General features: G+C 41.8%; 1 protein-coding gene across 1 annotated transcript in view; it reads right to left on the bottom strand.

Moving 5' to 3' along the window:
• OGFOD3 (2-oxoglutarate and iron dependent oxygenase domain containing 3) overlaps window positions 1-20697 on the bottom strand; it is a gene marked incomplete at its 5' end in the record, with an annotated part of 44271 nt that extends 23574 nt beyond the window's left edge. The window contains 6 exons of the mRNA XM_082492048.1: window positions 4502-4558; window positions 5129-5193; window positions 11577-11619; window positions 12585-12660; window positions 20053-20270; window positions 20609-20697. Coding sequence (XP_082348174.1) covers window positions 4502-4558; window positions 5129-5193; window positions 11577-11619; window positions 12585-12660; window positions 20053-20270; window positions 20609-20697 — 548 coding nt within the window. The remainder of the gene's footprint in view (window positions 1-4501; window positions 4559-5128; window positions 5194-11576; window positions 11620-12584; window positions 12661-20052; window positions 20271-20608) is intronic.
• Between the last annotated feature and the right edge of the window lie 13 nt (window positions 20698-20710).

The following is a 20710-nucleotide window of genomic DNA, read 5'->3' as shown; positions in this document are numbered from 1 at the left end:
CTTTCTCAAGAGAAATGGCAGGGACAGAAAGGAAATATTCAAGACTGGGTTTTTGTTCTTCCCCGTTGCGCGCACGCGACAAAGAAATACATGTAAAATTGGGTATTCCCAGAGTTCAGGCTTGAATTTAAGAGGTACAACAGAAACCTAAGTACCATATGATGGAGCCAAGAATGACAGGCCACCTCAGCCTCCCTATTTCTTTACATCTCATGGATGCTCTTAAATTTTTAAGCATGAAATAATATCCTGATAGACTGTCATCTGATACACCTCCAACAAATGCCCAAGCAGTTTATATTTAATACAAACTATTAAACCGGAAAAAATGTGCCTACAAATATGCACAACATTTATTGCACTGTAATGCAGTGCAATAAATAACCCAATTATAGAGAATCAACAAGAAAAACAGCACATCAGTCATGAATAAACTGCAGATTTCCACCGCTGTTTGAATGAATAACCCATATGGGAAAGATTTGCTGGAAATAAGCTCCAAAGAGCCGTACCTTTGAGTGCCTAAATGCTTTTTCTTACTTGAGTACGTACTATGCTGTTCAAAAGCTTCAGAAACTCCATGAAATTCTTAGTTGATTCAGCACATAGATATTATTTCTACACATAGATAGTGTTTAATACCTCCTTTCTTATAATGCGGTATCAGTCAAGTCAAATATGTAGGCACTATAACCTAGAGAAGAAAATGTGAAATATGCAAGGGAAGACTTGTTTCTTAATGCACGTGAATAACAACCAGGACTTCTCATTTTGTCATACGTGAGTGGCTGCAGTTCAAAATACATTTGAGAAAGCCACATAAAGTATAAGAGAAAATAATGCTTAATGTAGGGGCTGGGGGAGAATTAAGATGCAGAATACTGCTCTTACTAGAAAACATTGCGTTGCACTATTTTAACTAATGACAATGTGTAAGAATGGGTGAAAAACATCCATTTACAAGTTTGGTGCCAAAGGCAAAGATAACCACGTGCTGCAGGAAGTATGTTTGGCAGAGTGCTCTGCAATAATCTTGGTTGCCCTTCATTCCACATCGTCACATTTACCCCACTGCAGGAGTCACCAACAGGTTGATAAACTTGTTAGTGCAAACATGAACTCTGCTTTGAACTCCATACGGTATCTCATGATCCTCTTTGCAATAGCAAGTTAAACACTATATGTGGGAATCAAATGTTTACCTTGCAGGAGGAGCAAAGGCATGACTTCTTTTGGAGAGCAAAGTGTTCCCTAGAATCCTATAGAACACATATCAACATGTGCATCTGTGTACCTCAGCTCATTCTGTGACCAGTCTATGCCAAATACAGCATGTAGCTGTTTTCAGAATAGCATAATGTCACTTTTTAGCCTCTAAACACTTTTCCATACAGGCTGCTTTCCACTGACTTGGCCCTTTCAACGGTTATCAATATCACGACTGCAAACTTTTCTTTCCCTTCCCTGCTATCTTCTGATGCAGTCTATACAGACTATTGGTAATATACCTAAAGGCAAACACGTTGCACTTCATGTGTAAACCCCATGACAAGATAAGCCAAATTCCAGCTTAGAAGGTGCTATCAAGGAAGGAATGAATGAGCCCAGAAATTCTGGCTACCTTGGATCTGGCACAGTAAGAGCCACATTGTTCCCTCAACCACTTCTGATACGCACCCAGAAGCGGCAGGAACCTCTCCTCCCTTCTTGATCCTGGCCCACTCATTCTTCATACTTTTTCCTCCATGTTCCCCAGATATCAAAAACTGTTGGGAGAGTACTGGTGTACTATAGCTACAAAGAAAATACTTCTTTATGCCGGAGAATGTTAAGCATTCATTTTCATAAATGCAGCAACTATCATTCGTACTGCTTAGCGCGTACCCTGGCTCCGATCAGATGCCCTAAACAGAGCTCTGCTATGGCAATAAATATATGAGTACAGCACCCAGTCAATAATGTAAGTAACAAATGGATCCCTCCCAGAATTTGTCAACAGCAGACCTTATACATTTGCACTGAATCACCGGATAACATCAAAATGCACAGGCCAGACTCAGGGGAAGGCAGAACAGAACTCCCTGAAAAGAGCATATCATCACCTTCAGAAGTGGTTACCAAAAAATCTGTTTTGGAGTCAGGGTGATGAAGAAAAAAGCCAACGAAGCATCTAGAAGTCTAAGGAAGATAAAACTTATGAGAAAGGCTGTTCACGAGATTGTAAAGTTGCCAGCTTAATGTATCGGCAGCAGCATAAAGGACTGAGTAAAAGAACTAAAAGTGCCACAGAAAAGTTTAAGATACAAACTCCGCCAAACCAGCAAAAAAATGCACTGTTAGGAGTCACTTGAAAAGCGTGATTCAAGTGTGGTGACAGGAACACTCAAAGCTTTGCAAAACGACACAAATTGTCTAGCCCACTTGTCAGCATCTCCGCACTGTTCCAGTGAAAAGCGCCAACGGCAGGAGAAGCAGACACAGCAGCGCTCCTCAACAGCCGCAGAGTTTTAACAGAAATCACACACGCAGAACGAATAAAGGGAGAAAGCAAACTATCAGCTCTTCCTCTGCTTTATGTCTCTACCTTAGTAAGTTGTAAGACTTTTGGAATAAATCTTTTGATAGTGCCATTTTCTGCTGAAGTCACAACCCTTAAACCAAGCATCCAGATTTAAAAGGTCTCTCTTCTGGATAAAGATGCATCTATTACGTGAAAGAAGAAGAGTTGCTGTTAATACGCTTGGCAGATGGTGGTTAAAGCATCAGCCTAGAAACCGTAATTGATTCTGAAGCAACGTAATTTTCACAGAGACAGTTTAGAAAGCAGCCTCCTGGCTCAGAATGCCTACTCAGATTTGTTATTGTTGCAATCAGTAATACTTAGACATGAATTACATTTAGTTATTTCTCTCAAGAGCCTATTTTTAAACTGACCCTGGTAGGTAAGTGAAAGTAATGAAGATAAATGCTCCCAAGAATAGCATAAAATCATTCATTAAGGACAAAACGTACTACAGCCCATGTTAAAGCACTGCCATTAATATGAACAGAAGCATTTAATAATATATCTGGTACTAGATTTATATCCTGCAGACTGAAACATTCCCTATATTGGCCTGAAATACCAATGGAATATTGATACTGCCCAGCAGCTGTCTCATCTAATAATGTAAGGATCAGAAATTCATGAAAATTATTGAAAGACTGAATGTTTCTCTTCACGTGAAACAAATATTCTTTAGTAAGACACTCCCTCCATACGCTCATGTTATTTCTTCAGATTTTTTGTTCATCTTCAGAATGGAAGGCAAAACAGACTATTTTCAAAATATTCTCTACTGTCTTGGTGAGGCAGAAACTATGTATTTTCCTTATACAGTCAAAGTTCAATAGTAATCAAGGAAGCGTCCCATTTTTGTGATTTTCGGGGCAGAATTAAACACACTTTCAAGAAGTTCATCTATAAAGACAGCAGTATCTAAAAACAGTCGTTGAACACAAATAAGTTTCAAGTGGTTAATATTTTAAGACAAATAAAATTACTATACTAATAAAACGAATAAACTTATTTGACTACTTAATATTACTTCCACCACTAGAGGGAGGTCACATTCCTTCACAAAGGCAAGAAAAAAAGACAAAAAGAGTTAAAACGTGCAAGCCAGGTACATTTTAAATTATGAGAAAGCAACTGAAATGCATAACTAAAGATTTATTGTGTCTAGTCAACAAAGAATTCTTGTTCCTAAACCTTGGCCACACACCCTCACAGCCACATGGAAGTCATTACGTTTGTTGTCTTCGTTAAGTATATGAGCAGGTCTACAGGAAAGCTAAAAGCATCAGATGCCAAAGCTATTACATTATAGCGCTATTTCATATTCTGGCTTCTTCGGGGGAAAGTATGCTCTGCTTCTCCAGCCAGAACATTAGTAAATTGAAGTCCTTCCACTTCCTGCTTCACCATTTTTAATGTTTCGCTGCACTTCACCCAAAAAACCCCAAGTTCCTAATGTAATAATAGCATAGGATTGTCATTATCATCTGACACAACACCTCTTGGATAACATGTGTGAAATAGGCGTTAGCGCTAAAGGATTTTACATCCCAGCTATAACATTCCAGCAAATAAGCACAGAACTCAGATGAAGCGGCTTTGATCGCTTGCAGGGCTGGCACCAACCCCTTACGCAGACAGGGAAATGTGTGCTGCTACCATCATTCTGGTACATTTACACCACCACCACTGTCCCGACATCGGCACCACATCTAAGTTCAAAGCAGCAGATGTTATTTTATTTATCACGTATTCAACAAAAGGTCCTTTTACTTACTTTCCTCAAGGCAACTTAATTCTCACAGAGATTACTTTTGAGACACAAATTCTATTGTGTGTCTGAATCCAAAGGACAATTCTCTCTCAACCTGCACTCTACAAAAAAACCTCCCACCCATAAAGTTATGGTTTGTGGTTCATTCAGCAATTATTGAATATCTTTACCGATATAATGCAAAATCCTCTTCTGTGAAGATGTCTTGAATTTTGTCCCCAAAGAACCTGAAATATTAAATAACAGTTTGAAAGAGGAGTTGCTGAGTCAGACTGCCATCTGTGCTGTACCCACAATCAATAAATGAAAACACAATACAAAGAAATCCTACAAATGCTTTTGAGCATGTTGTTCCCAAAGCTTTGCTCAAAGATTAAATCTTAAAAGATTAAAGGATCAAGATGCAGCAACTAATAATGGAATTCCCCAGGCATGAAAAGAGTCCCCTCCCACATCATGAAATAACCACATGGATTCAAGTTTTTAAGAGTTCAGACTACTCTATTTCTCCCACTGCTGACAAACTAGACTGTAACCATGAAAAAATGCTATTATTTACTGGTGTAATAAGAATTCTGAAAATAAAGGTAATGGAAGCTTTCAAAGAGCCCAGTTCAACAAAAGATCGGTTTTCATGCCACCAGTTTTTTTAACTGGTCATGGAAACTGCAGTGAATCTAAACTCCTCCAGTTTGTCATTACTAACTCCAGCCCACGGGGCTTGAGAAATTTGAAAAGGCAATGAGCCCTCAAGCGTAGGATGACAAGAGAGGCAGCAAGCCACAGTCCGATTTTACCTGTACAGATTAACAAAATGCTTCCCCAATGAAAGAGCTCCAGAGTGCAAGTCCAAAATTGATGCCTGGGAAAAGAAACAAAAAAAAAAAAAGTAGGAAAAAGAACATGAAAAGGTTTTATCATTATTTAACTATGACCTCTAATAACTGTCCCAAGTTGGCTCTCACTTTCCACAGCCTCCCAAGTGAAAATATTAGTTTCTAGCATTTGGGTTCACAATACTAACACTTACTTTACAACTACAGACCTCCCTCAGTTTGCTCTATAGATGCACAAAAGATTAAGGTACTACAAATAAAGCACAGGACTGCTATTCCCAAGATTCAAATCTGACAGAGAATTGTCAGAGTTTGCCGCCGTGGGCTGGGGGTAAGACACTGTGTACCTGGATCCCTTCTTGAAGACATTTCCCTTCCACACACAGATGACTCATTTTCCAATGTTTGTGAATGCTCAAATAGCAGCACTAATATTTATCTTGCCCAACATTTGTTATTAAAACTTCTCCGTCGCCATGAGTTCCTGTATACTTCTCATATTTAATATGGCTATAAAAGTCTGCTTAAAAGAACAATTATAATTCTAAGGTTTACTAGAGCCAAAATTTCTTTTCCCCAATTTCTAAACCACTGTAAAAGAAAACCAGAGCGAATAGTTTTTACATATGAAAATTCAATCCATTTCTTCATCTGATTCAAGCCAAACACTTCTGCTGAGCTCCAGACCAAGCTGAAGAGATTAGCATTTGGGTTTGCCAGGAGGGAGAGCTACCTCTCAGGACTCTAAATTATTTCTCTAAATTGAATCAAGTACACTTTTGTATGTCCCTCTCTGTCCACAAAATACATGTTTGTTTTGCATCAGTTAAACAGTATTTGAAAATACTGTTGTTTTTTTTTTTTTTTTTTATACTGGAAATACCAACTAGCAACATTTAATTAACCTGATGGGCACCAAAGTAATGACATCTTTGATATGCAATATCCGGGCAAAAGCCTTCATCTTGGAATTTGGCATTTCTTGATGCACCACATACCATTCACACTATTCTAACAAAATCCAAACACCAATAATACTACTAGGTGAGCTGCCTGGAAAGAATGGTAACTTCCACCTTACCAGCAAAGAAGAATTTCTGGGCATGGCTGGAACAGCACTGTTGGAAGCCACTGCGTACCTTTACCCAAAGGCAGACTGGGGAAGGAGCAGCAGCACGTCCTCGGCGCCCAGCCGTGTCAGAGCTGCGACGCCAGGCTAGTGACACAGCTTCACGTTCACCCTGGTCTCAAAGCACTTTTCTCTCTCCTCCTCTGGATCAAGTTGGAAGAATACACCCATGACCGTCTCTCAGCAAAAGAAAATTCCTGCAGGCTCAATTGCTCTGAGCTTCAGAGCTGAATCAGGAAAACTCCACTAAAGTCTCCTTTTAAAAGGGATAGTAACAACCTTCTTATAAGAAACATACCCAAATCATTTTATTTACCCTTGAACAAAGCTTTAAAAATATATAAAGCTATTCAAGTGGACATAGCATGAGCTTTTCAGACCTCCTCATCCCACAGAAGTTCTCCAAAAGCTTCAGAGGACTGTTCAGGAAACAAGCAATCTCACACTCATGCAAGAGCAGCTCTCCTAATAACCTTTACTCAAGCTTCAGAAGCAAAGTGTTTTCATTTAATGGTTTATGGTTCTGTACAATAATCTAAGCTACAGCGAGAAGAAGTAAAACTGCTCCCGTGAAGCTTCAAAAAAAAAAAAAAAAAAAAACTTGTGGTCATGTTGAAGTAGATCATAAGGAGAAGTAGCAGGACATATCTGAAAAGATGAATTTAATTTAAAAAACAAATTGCCTGCCAAATGCACTCAACATGCTTTCCAAACAAACATTTCTTCTCACTCTTCGAGCACCAGATGATTACAGTTGGGAAGATCCAAAGTGACCAAATGAATTGATAAGACACCCCCAAGAGCTGTAGGTACTCATAGCTGAAAAGATAATAGCTATGACACAAAGCCTAGAAAAGCCAGATGAAGAAGACTCAAAAGGGAATCTGAAAACGAAAGAGTATTTTTTCTATTTGTTTAACAGCTGCCTCGGAAAGAAGCTGAAACACATTTATTTTGGCCACTGCCATTTCAGAACATTAAACATTTTCAGCATCGTTTCCTACACTGAGAAGAACACCTTGGTGGAAGCCCATGTCAACACCATTACTTCAAGTTCAACTATCTGATTAAGGGTCAGTCTGCCATTCAGGTCAGCGTTCCCAGGGTGAAAGCTCTACCGAGTTTATCTAAAGATGGCAAAACACTGCAAACACACATACCCACACCCCTATTTCCGACAGATTGTTTAACAGAACTACCCCAACATCCTGGTTTACACAACTTCTATAGAAAGGAAATTGAACTTCCTTTAAAAAAAAAAAGCACAAATATATCTTCTTTCGGACCTTCAGCCTTGTTAGTCCCACATTCTCCACCCTCTCACTGCTAAAAGGATTCAAAAGGAACACACAACTAACCCCCATTTCCCAGCATATGGCCAAAAGGATCCATTTCCCCATCTTGCAAAGCAAAGGCTCTGCCTTTGACCCTCACTACAAGGGACTGCCAACCATTAAATACACCTTCACCTCTACAGCAATTCCTCCACTTCTTAAAAAGTTTTAAGTGATGCTTTTAAAAGAAACAGCAGGCATGTTGCCTAAAAGGGAAAAATGCAAAAAACTTACTTCTACTTGGCTAGAGAGGAGCTGGTGGCACTCAAAGCCATCCCCACTCCTCCCACAGCAGTGCTCGCACCCTCAAGCCGAGCAGAGGAAGGAGCAACGGAGGTTCCACATGGCCACCGACCCCCGGGCAGCATCGACCTGGCTGTCACTGCCCGCGGTCCTACACAGACTCTCGGAGCAATACCACCTTTGCATACCCTTCCCAACTCGAATCTTGAGCAGACAGACAAGGGTTACATTCTTAGTGTGATGCCTCTTAAAAGTTACCGATTAATTCCGGAACACAAGTGTAACTTATCTAGTTTATGCATCATTCAGATTGCTGGAGGCACAGGTTGTTACTGCGGAAATCAAATGCATCGTTTGGCTCTGGAGTCCAGTGCAAGTTTACACTAGATACAGATTAGACCCAACCAGTTCCCCTCCAGCTCCCTCCAGTGAATCACACGGACACACAGCTGTAAGCAAAGCCAAAGGCACACTGCCACACGTGCCTCACGAGTATGTGTTTCCTAATTGCTATCAGGAGGCTAATTAGGAAGGAAGAAAGCAATGCAGCCTGTAGTAGAGGTATGACACAGGACAAGTATTAGGCAGAGTCTTTATCTTCTCCCTGGAAAACGCAGAGCTGACAGCATTTTGAGGACTTCAGAGTTTGGTTGGGAGGGCTGAAAGCAGAAGGAGAAGGGATGTGTTCTGCAGAACCCCAGTTCAATGCATAGGTCAGCGCGCCCACATCAGAAACCCTCGTTTGGCATCACAGCTTACACAGGTTGTTTGCTTCTCCCCCTGATTAAGAAATGTAATTTTCCCTTGCAAAAGGGAGGTCCGGGTGGCTGCTCCTGCCAGTTCTGCTGCCACCCAGGAGACAGACTGCAGCTGACGGGCTGCACCAAGGGATTTCTTTTCTGGGGCTTCTAAATAAATGCCAATAGATCTGACAGTAAATGAAACGACTCATTTGCTCTGAAGAGACGTTATGACGGCAGCACCTACAGAGACGTGAATGAGTGAGTCATGACTGAAGTGGTAACACAAGCAGGGGAAGTGTGAAAGAAAATATTAGGTAGGGAAGAAAGGGAAAGGTCATTATTTTTGTGAAGATGAAAAAAGTTAAGCTGAGGCAAACATCAAGAGAACTAATGCGATTCACATTCTCTGAATGAGGAACAGAGCATAAAACTATTTCAGAGACACACAAGGGAAGGCAGCGTACCGGTGGAGAAGATACTCCTCTTTGGGTTCTGTTCAAACTCAAACTAGAAGATTACAATGGCCTCTTCTAGCCTCACTCTGTGTGTGTGCATAAATAAAAATAAATCCAGGAAAAATTACAAAGAAAGATAAGAAAGCAAGCTCAGCATGACAACTGGGGCATGGCTCCTGGGAGGTTTCAATAATTCAGATGTTTGCCAGGACTTTCTCAACACAAAAGGATGGAAAGAGAAACAAGTTTTTGTGCTCTTCTTCACTTCTCCAGGAAGCAGAAAAGGCAGCAGACAAAGGGAGGAGAGAATCGACAGAGTCACAAACTGCAAGTTTAGGTCTTTAGTGAATTATATCCAGACACATAGACACAAATCCACTTTGTGAATTCAAAATATAAGTACGACAGACAAAAAAAAAAAAAAAAAAAAGCAAACCAGACATGCTGCTTAAAAAGGGGTTAAGAGGAAATCAGAGCGAATGAAAATGCAGTCTGCACCCCAGTTGAAATCTGAAGAAGTTTTACTTGGAAGAGTAGAGAGATCAAAGTGGCTAAAGAAAGAATTAAAAAGAATCAAACAGAAACAAGGAGTTATTTAAGAAATTTCCAAGGAAAAAATTAGTCTTAGAACAACAGACATAATTGGACAGAATTGTCCAAACACTCTAAAGCCTAAGAAATTTGAAGCAACAAGCCAGACCTAATTCAACGGGTTGCAGCTCGACAGGCATACAGGCAAAGCAGCTAGACGAAGACTTGAAACATTTTGTATGCTATGTACGCAAGAGATTTGAAAAGATAAAAGGCTCAAATGAAGAAAGACAGTTTCATCTATACATCATCAGCATTTAATGATATCTGGGAGCCAAGATAGCACTAGTGGGAAAAGATTCACTCCACGACGTGGGGAATACAAGCACGCACATTGAAAAAGAAAGAGGAAAACAGAGAACACAGGAGGAAAAGAAAGGCATAAAAGAAACGAGGCATAAAAGAAGCCAGGTAAAGAGACTGCATTTAAGGCTTCTCCTAAAGGTGATCTCCCAGAAACACTGGTCAGCTCTTGTTTTTAGTGTCTCTCAGTGTTTACCCACTATTTTGGGTAAGGCCTCAATGCAGTACTACACAACTTTTGTCTTGCACCTTTCCCTTAGGAGTAACAGCATGCAATAGCTTTCCCATGTCTACAGATTGTAAGAAGTGTGAGAAACCTTGGATCAGAGCCCAGACCTCTCAATGGACATCAGATTTCTTAACAGTCTTGCTTTATTGCAGCCATAGAATCATGTCCCCCCGCCCTCCCCCATTTCCCTTCCCTTAAAAAAAAAAAAAAAAAATCACAATGATGCTTCCAAAATTATGTAGATGGATTTATATTTGTCTGATACTCCGGCTTGTGGTCCGATCAAGCCAGCTCAGGACCTCATCCCAGCTCTGTGCATTGAGCAGCAAGTTTACCTCCCCTCATGTCTCTTCCACACCTTCTCTGTCTCGGTTTCCCCAGTTCCCTGACCCCCAACTGGACATCAGCTTTCTGTGGTCCAAACCCATGCAGCTGTCTGTGTTATACACCACCCTTCTAATCCCTCCTTGGAGAAGTCTAAGAAAAATCACATATAGGTCCCAAAAGAACAGGATAGGGACCCACTTGACAGCTCCAATGACAGGAGTTATGCCGGAGATCGCCACAGGCAGAGTAATGCAGGCAGAGTGGCAAACCCTGCAACCACAGAACTGGAAAAAAAAAAAAAAAAAAAAAACCAAAAAAAAAAAAGGGAACCTGACAGAACCAAACAAAGAAAGTTAAGTCTTTTAAATATATTGTTTCAAATGGGCAGCACTGCTTAAGTTTCTCTGGTTATACTTTTTGCAGGTCTTCCTCAGCGAGCACAAGGACAATAAAGTCTTTTTTTTAATTGAAACCTTTCTCCTTTTCTGCTAGTTCCCAATTCAGCAGAGGCCTAAAGAAGTGACTGTGTTTACAAATACTCAAGAAACAGTTTCTGTTCACACACAAAAACATTCTCAGAACAAAGATGGGGGAAAGAAATTAAAATAAACGTGCTTGTTGAAGAGAAGTGGGTTTGTTTCCATTTTTAAAGAATATTATTCAAAGGTCTGCTTAAGGCATTACATGGCATTTTTTTTTTGTCACTACCCAAAAATTCTTTATATGATGCTGTGAACCACTGTAATTTAGTTTCACAAGTCAAACTTGTGCAGTTCTGCTATAGTAACTGTTTCCAGGTGGAGAAGACAGAAATCAGTTCAAGAGAGGCGCTAGAAATAACTAAACTGCATAATAGGAAATGGCAACTGTATCGCACAAGTCACGAATTACACTGCTAGCAGAAGTATTAATGGGAGGTAAAATAACTTTCCAAACAAATTTTTTTCCAAGCCTGACTGGAAGGAAAAATTCTCCATCTCCTCAAGCCCCAAAAATGCATTTATAACCTTGCCTTGGCTGTAAAAGAATGTAAAAAGTAACAGGACACTGCTCACCCCTCCATCAGATCCTCCCAAGGACAGTCCCCTCTCTGCTATTCTGCAGGCAAAACAATAACCTCCGATGAGAACTGAAGTCTGATTACTTTGTCCTTTAATGTCATTATTTACAACACGTAACTCTTCAGTAAGTGGTATTTGATGCATCAGATATAACCTGATTGAGTTAATGAAAGCTGCCATTTATTTGAAACTGAATCTTGCAGCCTGTCATGAAAATAAAGTACCTATGTTGCAGAACACTTGTGAGCTCGTAGCGCCCTTCCATAAACTCCCCCCAAACACCCCCAAAAACATTTTCTTTCAAATACATTCCGGCCAAATAAAATTGAACATTAAAAAAACCCAACAGATCTTGATTCTTAGGGGCAGTACAAGTAAACCTGTACAATGCAGAAACGGTTTATCAAAATCAGGAGCCCAACTGAACTGGCAATTGCAGAGAGGCCACCCCACTAGTGAACAAAAGCACTTATACAAGCTGCTTAACGCTTCCAGCATCACAGTGATATTCCCCACTTACATGATTATCAAGTACAAATCACACACAAAGAGGCTGATAACTTTTCTTACTGCAGAATTTGACAGTGTCCCCTACTACTTGATTAAAACTCACAACTTGGTGTTCATAGACGACAACAGGGTCAGCACTAGCTCATAATTACCCAGATACTCAGCTGAAAGGAGCCTGATGTTGTTTTGTTCTGTTTTTGAAGGCTGAATGGAGTAGAAGGCCAAGTGAAAATCCTTTAAAACTTATTTCATTCGTTTTCCTTTTTTTCTCTACAACACCCATGCCCCACAGAGCTAGGCAGACTCTGTATGAAAGAGAACTGCCTCCAGTACAGCAAAAATGGAAAATGGCTTTTAAAAAAAAGAAAGTTTAGTGTTTTAAGCAGTTTAACCCATCCTCCTTCAGTTAGTGAGCTTTGTGCTACACCTTAAACACCAGCACACTGTCATTAAAGTAAGCTCGTAGAACTTAAGAGCTAAAAGAAAAATTACCTGCGAATTCTTTCAGCTTCTTCCCTTGTGATGACTGCATCAGTCACACCTCTTCCACACTTTCTAGGAGTACAGCCTGGAACACAAAGGAGGAAAAAAAAAAAAAATATCATCTTTCAAACAAGGTTCAAATAAAGTCTCTTAATATTCTCCTACTCCTCTTTCAGATTCACAGCATTCAGAAGAGATATTGGCAACCTCAGAATATTTTAGATCAACTACACAAAAGTTACATCTCCATTTTGGTGTGTTTTGCACCGCCCTCATCAGAGAGAAGACAAGCCAGCCTGTGTCACTGTTGCTTCCACACAGGTTCAAGTCCTCAGGACTCATCTAAGCTACATTGCTTTCCCTGCCATGGCTGGTTGCTGTAATCCAGGGGAATTACACCAGCTAAACTGAAAATTATTTCCTGCTACGTCCATCATGCAATTCAACAGAATGGAGATTATCTCAAAGGAATGAATCTCAACACCCAAAGCAGCACAGCCACTGGAGATGGGGCTGTCATGCACGACCCAAAGCCTCCAGTGCTTTGGATCAGCAAAATGCACAGCAATACTGTGCCTTTAAAAAAAAAAAAAAAAAAACCAACAAACCACACACAAACAAAACATGCTTTTCCTCTTGATCTGAAAATAATTCTTAGAAACCTTAAGTTTGTTACAAACTTTGGGATTATAATTGAGTTACTGATGTTCCTTTGCACATCTACAACTTCAGGCTAGAGAAGATGGCCTTTGTTTAGTCAAGTGGTATCTGAAGCACCCGATATCTCAATGGACATGCAGCAAGACACACAGATCCAGTGATTTTTTCCTTTCTTCCCAAGTGCAGTAGTGAAAACAAAAGTTCCTGTTTATACAACTGGACTCTGAAAGGAGGATGATCTTAAATTATTTCATCTTACATACTCTATTCTAACTTTTGCACAGGCAGGGCAAGGACTGGAAAGCTCAGCAGTGCCACATGGATCCTTCCATCTCAGCCTGACAGTTCCAAAATCAGCCAAGATCTCTAGCAACTGAACCCCCTTAATATCACAGGTCCATATACAAAGTGTTTTCTATTACAGTCCAAGTAAGTCTTCAACTCAGGCAAAGGTCCAGTACAATACGCAACAAGGAAAGGGTTCTGTCCCAAAACCAAACAGTCCCAAGAGGACAAAGAAACTCAATTATCCTGGAGAAAAATGAGATGCAGAAGCCAAGACATACTTAGATGCATACCGCAGTGGACTAACACCAGAACACCACCGTGCTAATAACAGAAAAGAGAGAATGCCACTCAGACAGGAGTGAGATCACTACTTGGTAAAAGAAAAACTGAAAAGAAATTGGCTGTAACACAAACACAGTTCAAACCACGAAGAAGATACTACTAATAACAAGGGTTCCAGAATAGGTATAGGAACCTTATGTAGCATCAATACATGCTAGTTCATGTATCAACACAAAGAACTGAATTTAACTTACATTTTGGTATTCAACCCTAAATCATGTAGTTTATTAAGAAAGATTCCTATAGTCAAGCACTAAGAACCATTGTATTTGTCCACTGGAAGTCACTGGGAAAAGCAATGGTAACAAAAAAAAAAAAGCAGTGAATTTCCAACATTCCAACTGTACTGACAGGAGAATAAGAACGCCATATTTCAGATTTTCTCACCCCCCTCTCTCCCCCCAAACACATCAGTCCAAAGGAAGCAAATAACATTCTGTATGGGGTGTCTATACAAATATACCTTGAAGGGCAGCTATTTATATGAGACTTTGCACAAAAGTGTCTTGAAGCACACAGCTTGGACACACGTGATAAAAAAAAAAAAGTCTCCTAAAATTCACTGCTAAGAAATCTAACATTAGATTTTAAAAGCTCATGGAAAAAAGGAAGCAGCAAGAGTTCCAGGTGAAGAATATATGAAAGTTCTTATAAAATCAGAAGTCTGGTCCACAAAAGTCTTCAGGCAAGAAGATCAATTCAGAGCCACCGGAGACCTTGGGATGTCACACTTGGCACTTTACTGGGGAAGATCCATATATAGATATAAAGCCACAGAAAAGTTGGGATGAGTGTATTTTCTGACATCTGCCAATACACTCACTGTTGCTGAACTGAGCTCCTCTTCAAGGATTATTTGCTCATCAGAACACAAGAGAGGGGGAGAAAAAACTCCTGAAAAGAAATCAATCAGTTCACCCATGTAAGTCAAAAACATCAGTCTGGGCTGATCAAAAGCAACTAACGCTAACAATGACCACAGACTGACAGGAAGAGAAATTTTGCCACAGCATTAGCGCTTTGTAGGAATTTCCACTCCATCTTACTGGATATATACAGTCCTCCTATTACACCAGTGAAGAGCGAGAAGCAATGAGAAAGATGTGGGGGGGGAATAGGCTGAGTACTGACAACAACATACCAAATTATACGCACTGTTTACTTGCTTGGGAAAAGAGAAATCCCTTGTTTGACATATGTTTAAATTGAAATCAAAGACACCCACACCAAGCAGAATGTTTAAACACACATCAAGGTCAGGAAACCAACTGGATTACAACCCAGATAATTCATTGCGTTTTCTCACTACCCAGCAACAATTCACTGAAGTTGGCTCAAGATTCAGATTCCAGGGAGCGCACACCAAGTTATTTGAACATGACCTAGGAAACTAGCAATCTAAAATAATGCTAGCGATTACATTCTTCAGCATTCATTTATCAGTGCCGGCGGAGAACCCAGCAGCGTGACACAAATAACCCAGCACCACTGCTCCCGCAGCTCGCTTTTCTCCTCTTGATCCTGGGACCTAAAGAAACGAGCGGAATCAAAATATACTATTCATCAGAAACCATAGTGCTTTGATATAAAAAAAAAAAAAACACACAACCATAAAAATTACAAATTCTGGCAGCAACCCAAGGGTGCTTTGCACATTAAACACCACTTTGCAATACAGTACCAGCCCCTAAGGTACAGAATTCAAACCAACGAGGGCTTTACAGGCAGAAACTTGTCCTAAGTTACAAATTTAGAAGAGTGAAGAGAGAGGGAGCTTCTGTGCCGTGTTTCAGGCACACTGTAAATATCCCCTCGGCAACCAGAAAAAGCTAGGCACATTTTTTTGTGGAAATTCTTGCATTTTTCAATCTCAGTTCCAGGAACCAACAATTTGCAAGTGAAGCACCGCAGACCTTGCAATAAAAATGCAAGCATTGGGAATGCTGTGTTCCTTTGGAGCCTATGACCCAGCGGTTCTGAAAAGCAACAAGTAGTAGCCATCAACCACTGCAAACGTACCCATTTTATGCTGCTGTGCCTTAAAGGCTCCATCACGCATTCAGCAGCGGCAGATTAGAATCAGTTATTCACTTTTGAATGCCAGGCTGAAGAGCATCTCAGAAGTCAACTGACAGGGATGAGACATCTCTGCCTCCAGGCTAGCAAATACTCACCCAAAGAGTGAGACAGATGGCTGAGGCAATAACAGCTTCCAGCAACCAATTTTAAACCCGGATACATATAAAAAAGAAACCAACAGCCAAAAAGGAACCAATTTGGGTTCCCAGAACTGAAAAAAGCGTACCAAACATTTTGTTAGTAACCATAAGATCCACTCAAAGATTTGCTGAACCCTAATAAATCACATAACATATACTCCACACTGTACCCAATGTTCCCTTGGGTGTAAAGATGTCAACTATGTTATGAAGCACAAATTTGGATACCGGCAGTGCACTTTTTTTTTTTTATAGTCCTGTTAAAAAAATACAGGATTAAAAAGACTGAGGTAACAGGCTGATAGAAAAAAAAAAAAAATGAGGTTTTAAGGAGTCTGGAGAAAGCTGAATACAGAAAAACAAGGAAGCTGTCTTGGCTAATAGAAACAAGAAAAGGGGAAATGACTTTCCTTCTGCCATTGAAAAGGTCTCTTTAATGCTTGAAAGGAAAAGAAAATTGTCTTAGAGATGAGGGAAAGCTGATGTTCAAGGAGAGAAGAGGTGGGAAAGTAGAAATTCAAGGGAGAATTTCAATACAACAGGACAAACCTGTCTAAATAGTTTTTGCATACAAGATTCTGGATAAAGGATACGAGCAGAGACTTCTGATTTCAGAAGAGATTTGTGCTATTTCCAGGCACACACAACAGGACAGATCTTAACCTTTTGGAAAAGTTGGTCCTACAGAGTCCAGATTTGGCAAAACTAGAGCAGTGCCTCTGACAATTGTTACATGTCGAGGGTCTCTCACAAAGAACTGGCAGAGACAGCACTGGAAGCAGGAGGGGTTCTGAAGGCAACAGCAGAAGCTTTTCAAACTAAAGAGAAAAACAAGAAGAAGATAGTCCAGTGTAAAGTCAGGCAGGTACCAACAGTAAGGCACAAACACTGGATGAATGCTAAGGAAAAATCAGAACAGTGTGTTTGTTTGAAAACAATTTTAGCATTAAGCAATGTGTCATCTTTGCCTAAGAGACCACGGTACACAGGAGCACTGAAGTGTTAAAAGCATACTTGGAAAATCTGCACTCAAAAGAAATTCAGTTTGGTATTACAAAGTGCCCAGTAGCTTCCACAAATTTGTGCCTAGTAGACACAAAACCATTCACTTCTCTAATAAGGCACTTGGCTTTGGATCCAAGAGCTGTATTTTTTCAATCAGGGTAAAGGAGGAGCATACCAAAACATGCAGAAACACTATGGCCCCTATGGCCCCTGTTCCTATTCAGTGCACAGAACACAGATGGTAACACAGAGGTCCAAGTGCCTAAAAAATGCAGCTTTGTCTTCTACTTAAAGTGGCACTTGGCCAAGAACCATATACTGCCCGGACAGGGACAATACATGTGAGAAAAGCGCCCCATCACGATGCTCCCCTAACACAATCCATCTCAAAGCAGGAGAAGAGGAGGCAAATATTTAGTGGATGCCACCCCCACTCTCCCACCAGCAGTCTAGGTGCTCGACCTTTGCCTCCACTGCTCACAGACCTTTCTGCTTTCCATATCCACTGATCTAATCTCTGGAAAAGCATCCTAAAGCTGTCTCCTGGGCAGTGACCGTGGATGCTTTGCACACTGAGACAATAGGTCAACACACACAAGAGACTATGCAGGAGTTTCATCAGACACACTAGTAGCCACAGTAGTTATGATTAGTTAACCATGTCTCAAGACAGCAGAAATAGCCAAGATCTGGCCACAAGGTTCAGAATGCAGATGAGACTGTGCTCACAGAACACCCTATCTTCTGCAAATATAGTAAGTTAAGTTCTTGGCTTCTGAAAAATAATGCATTTTATTTCTGTATGAAGCATGTTTACTGGCAAGCAGCGCTATGGAAATTAAGACCACTGCTCTGCGACATCCTATCATTTGAAGCCCTGCTGCACTAGCTCAGTTTGAAGCAGGGACAGGTGCATAAATAAAAGGCTCATCTTAGCTGTGGAAACTTTACAGCTGAGCATCAGACACCGAGTGATGATAGGAATGTGCCTCCTTCTGATACAGAGCCAGCAGCTGTGGGTGTCAAGCCAGAGTAAAAACAGAGAATGAAGAGCTATTGAGTGATAGAAAGCTATTTCAAACAAAGTGACTAAAGCTCCGGAGCTGAATCCAGTTTGGCAGAGAATCATAATCCGCATTTACTGCCTCGCTGAGCTATCAGTAACACACACGTGGAGCGAGGAGCTCAGCTTGGACGGGACAGCCAGGCTCAGCAGCTCACCACCACCCTCTCGCGGGCACCGAGCAGCAGACAAGAGTTAAACAACAAGAGCAAAGTTCATTATCACAGCACGGTTTCAATTAACCACTTAACAAAACAGATGTTCACACATTTCTAATACCACTGATCTCTTTCAGAAAGTGTAGTACAGGGAAACACATGTAAAAACACCTGCTAAACCCCAAAATCAATCACATGAGTTAAGAAAACAGCAGCAAGCAAACACTTAATCAGAACAGAGGAATACACACCCCCAGACGAGGCCTCCCCTCTGTTCCCCCTGGGTTGATGCCAGCCATGTCAATCTTTCTCATACAAAGCCAAGAGAGGTCACACTTCACCCTGCAGTTGGCATTTGCAGTTTGCTCTCCAGGACATCACAAGAACAGACATCACATTCACTCCTCTTCCCCGGCAGAGACATCCTTGAAGTTCCTGCCTTCCTTATGATAGAAGGAATAACTGATGGGGTTGCCAAGACAACAAGTCCATAGCTCAGAAAATTCCTCTCACAAATGGAAGGGAAAAAATAAGGTTTTGTTGGTTTCGGGGGGTTCTTTTGATAAGCAAAAGCCCTAGTAGCAGAACGCAGTTTTAGCCTGAGTACAGTCATAACTGCCAATCTGTGGCAACACTGGCTGCACAGTTTTCTCTGGCCTTGGCACCACGCAAATAAAGCCAGAAGCAGTTTCTCCTTGTAATAACTATGAAAAGTTAAAATAGAACATGCGTTTTCATGTGCTCGGTCAAAAAGTCTCCCTACTGAGAAAGTTTTCTTGCTGGTAGCTTCCAGACAGCAGTTTTCTTGGTCTCGATAACATTTGGGATGCATCCTCCAAAAAAGATGCTCCAGTAGCAGCACTGAGGAAAAACTATCTGACCACAGACAACTCAAGCTTTTGGTTTATGTTACAAGTCTTTTGACCAACAGCACCAGGACCAGCCACCTGAAGAGGACAGGGGAAGTTACCGCCACATCTTTGGGGCGCCACATACAGGCTGCAGTATGATGAGCACTTTCTACCAGCATTGGCACTGGAAGAAAGTTAGAAATCGTAAAGTTCTAGAACAGCCAGAAGTTGTAAGGGACCTCAAAATCTGAAAGAGAACATCAGCATAGTTCATCCACACAAACTGCAAGTTAGACTGTCGCTGCCCTTCATCAGAGAAAATGAGTCTTCCATTTCTCTAGAAGATCCAGCATCAACACTCCAAAGAAATAAGTGCCAGGGGAAACAAATACCAATTTGACAGAAAACAGGCTCAGCTGAAAGACAAAGTCAGAAAAACACTTTGTAGGCTGCATCAAAAGCTGCCTATCTCAAAACAAGTGTATCAAAAGCTGACATGTGTGCAATTACCACATGCTAATAGTGTAGACAATATCCTAAATTGGTTCTGTTTCACACCCTGTATGGTATTTACCAGTAACAAACTCACCCACAAGCCTATGACAGGAATCAGAGTATGAAAAAACATTAGAAACAGATTTAGCAAAAGGTTTATTTCATATAGCCTGCGCAAAGCAGTTTCAGAAGGGAATTATACAGGAATGACAGAAAAACCTCTCTGCTGCAACAACTCCCGGGCTGGCCCAAGAGGCCCAAACATTTGGGGATTTAAACCATACACCCAGGTGTTTGCTAGAAACACAGAAGTTTTGCAGTACAAGTGTGGTTTAGCAGACTTAGCAGTCCCCTGAAGGCTGCTTCATCCCCCTTCAGACAATCCTGTCCAAATACCTTCAAATCTTTTGTGGCTGTCGTAGTCCTCAGAGCAGGGGACCTCAACGAACTTGTCCTGCAGGCTCTCCCCGCGGTGAGCCAGCACCTCTGTGACCCCCTCCTCGGCGCTCAGGGAGCTCCACAGCAGGAAACCACCGACGGCGGCAGAGGAGAGGAGGAACGCTGCCTTCAGCCACTTCCAGCGTGACTCTTGCTGGCCTCTGCCCTTCTTGGCACTGCGGAGGGAGCACAGCCACAGCCCCGCGTAAGCGAACGGCCTTCACCGCTCCCGCGCCGCTTCGGCCTCCGCCCCGCCCGACACCGGGGAGACCAGTCACGGCCCAGGGCCGGTGCCCGGACTGACCCCTCGCTTTGAGTCTACACGTACATATTTATAAACACACACCGTTTTTACCCCTCTTCCACACCCGGGGGTTACAGGCCGCCCTCCCACAGGAGCTCCCGCAGGCCGCTGCCCTCAGCCCGCCGGGCCTGGGCACCGCCAGTCCCCGGGCACAGCGGCCGCCGCTGCCAGCGAGAGGTGCCAGCCACTGCCCCCAACCCCGCCGGGTACCTGCCGTGACGGCGGCCTCCGCGGCCCGGCCCGGCCACCGTTCCGCCGCTCTCGGGGCCACGCAGAGCCGCCCGCCGCTGCGGAGCCATCCCGCCCGCCGAC

Source organism: Vanellus vanellus (assembly GCF_965231255.1).
Source record: "Vanellus vanellus genome assembly, chromosome: 17".
Lineage (NCBI taxonomy): Eukaryota > Metazoa > Chordata > Aves > Charadriiformes > Charadriidae > Vanellus > Vanellus vanellus.
The sequence above is the reverse complement of the archived record's forward strand: the minus strand, read 5'-3'. Positions and strand labels throughout refer to the sequence as shown.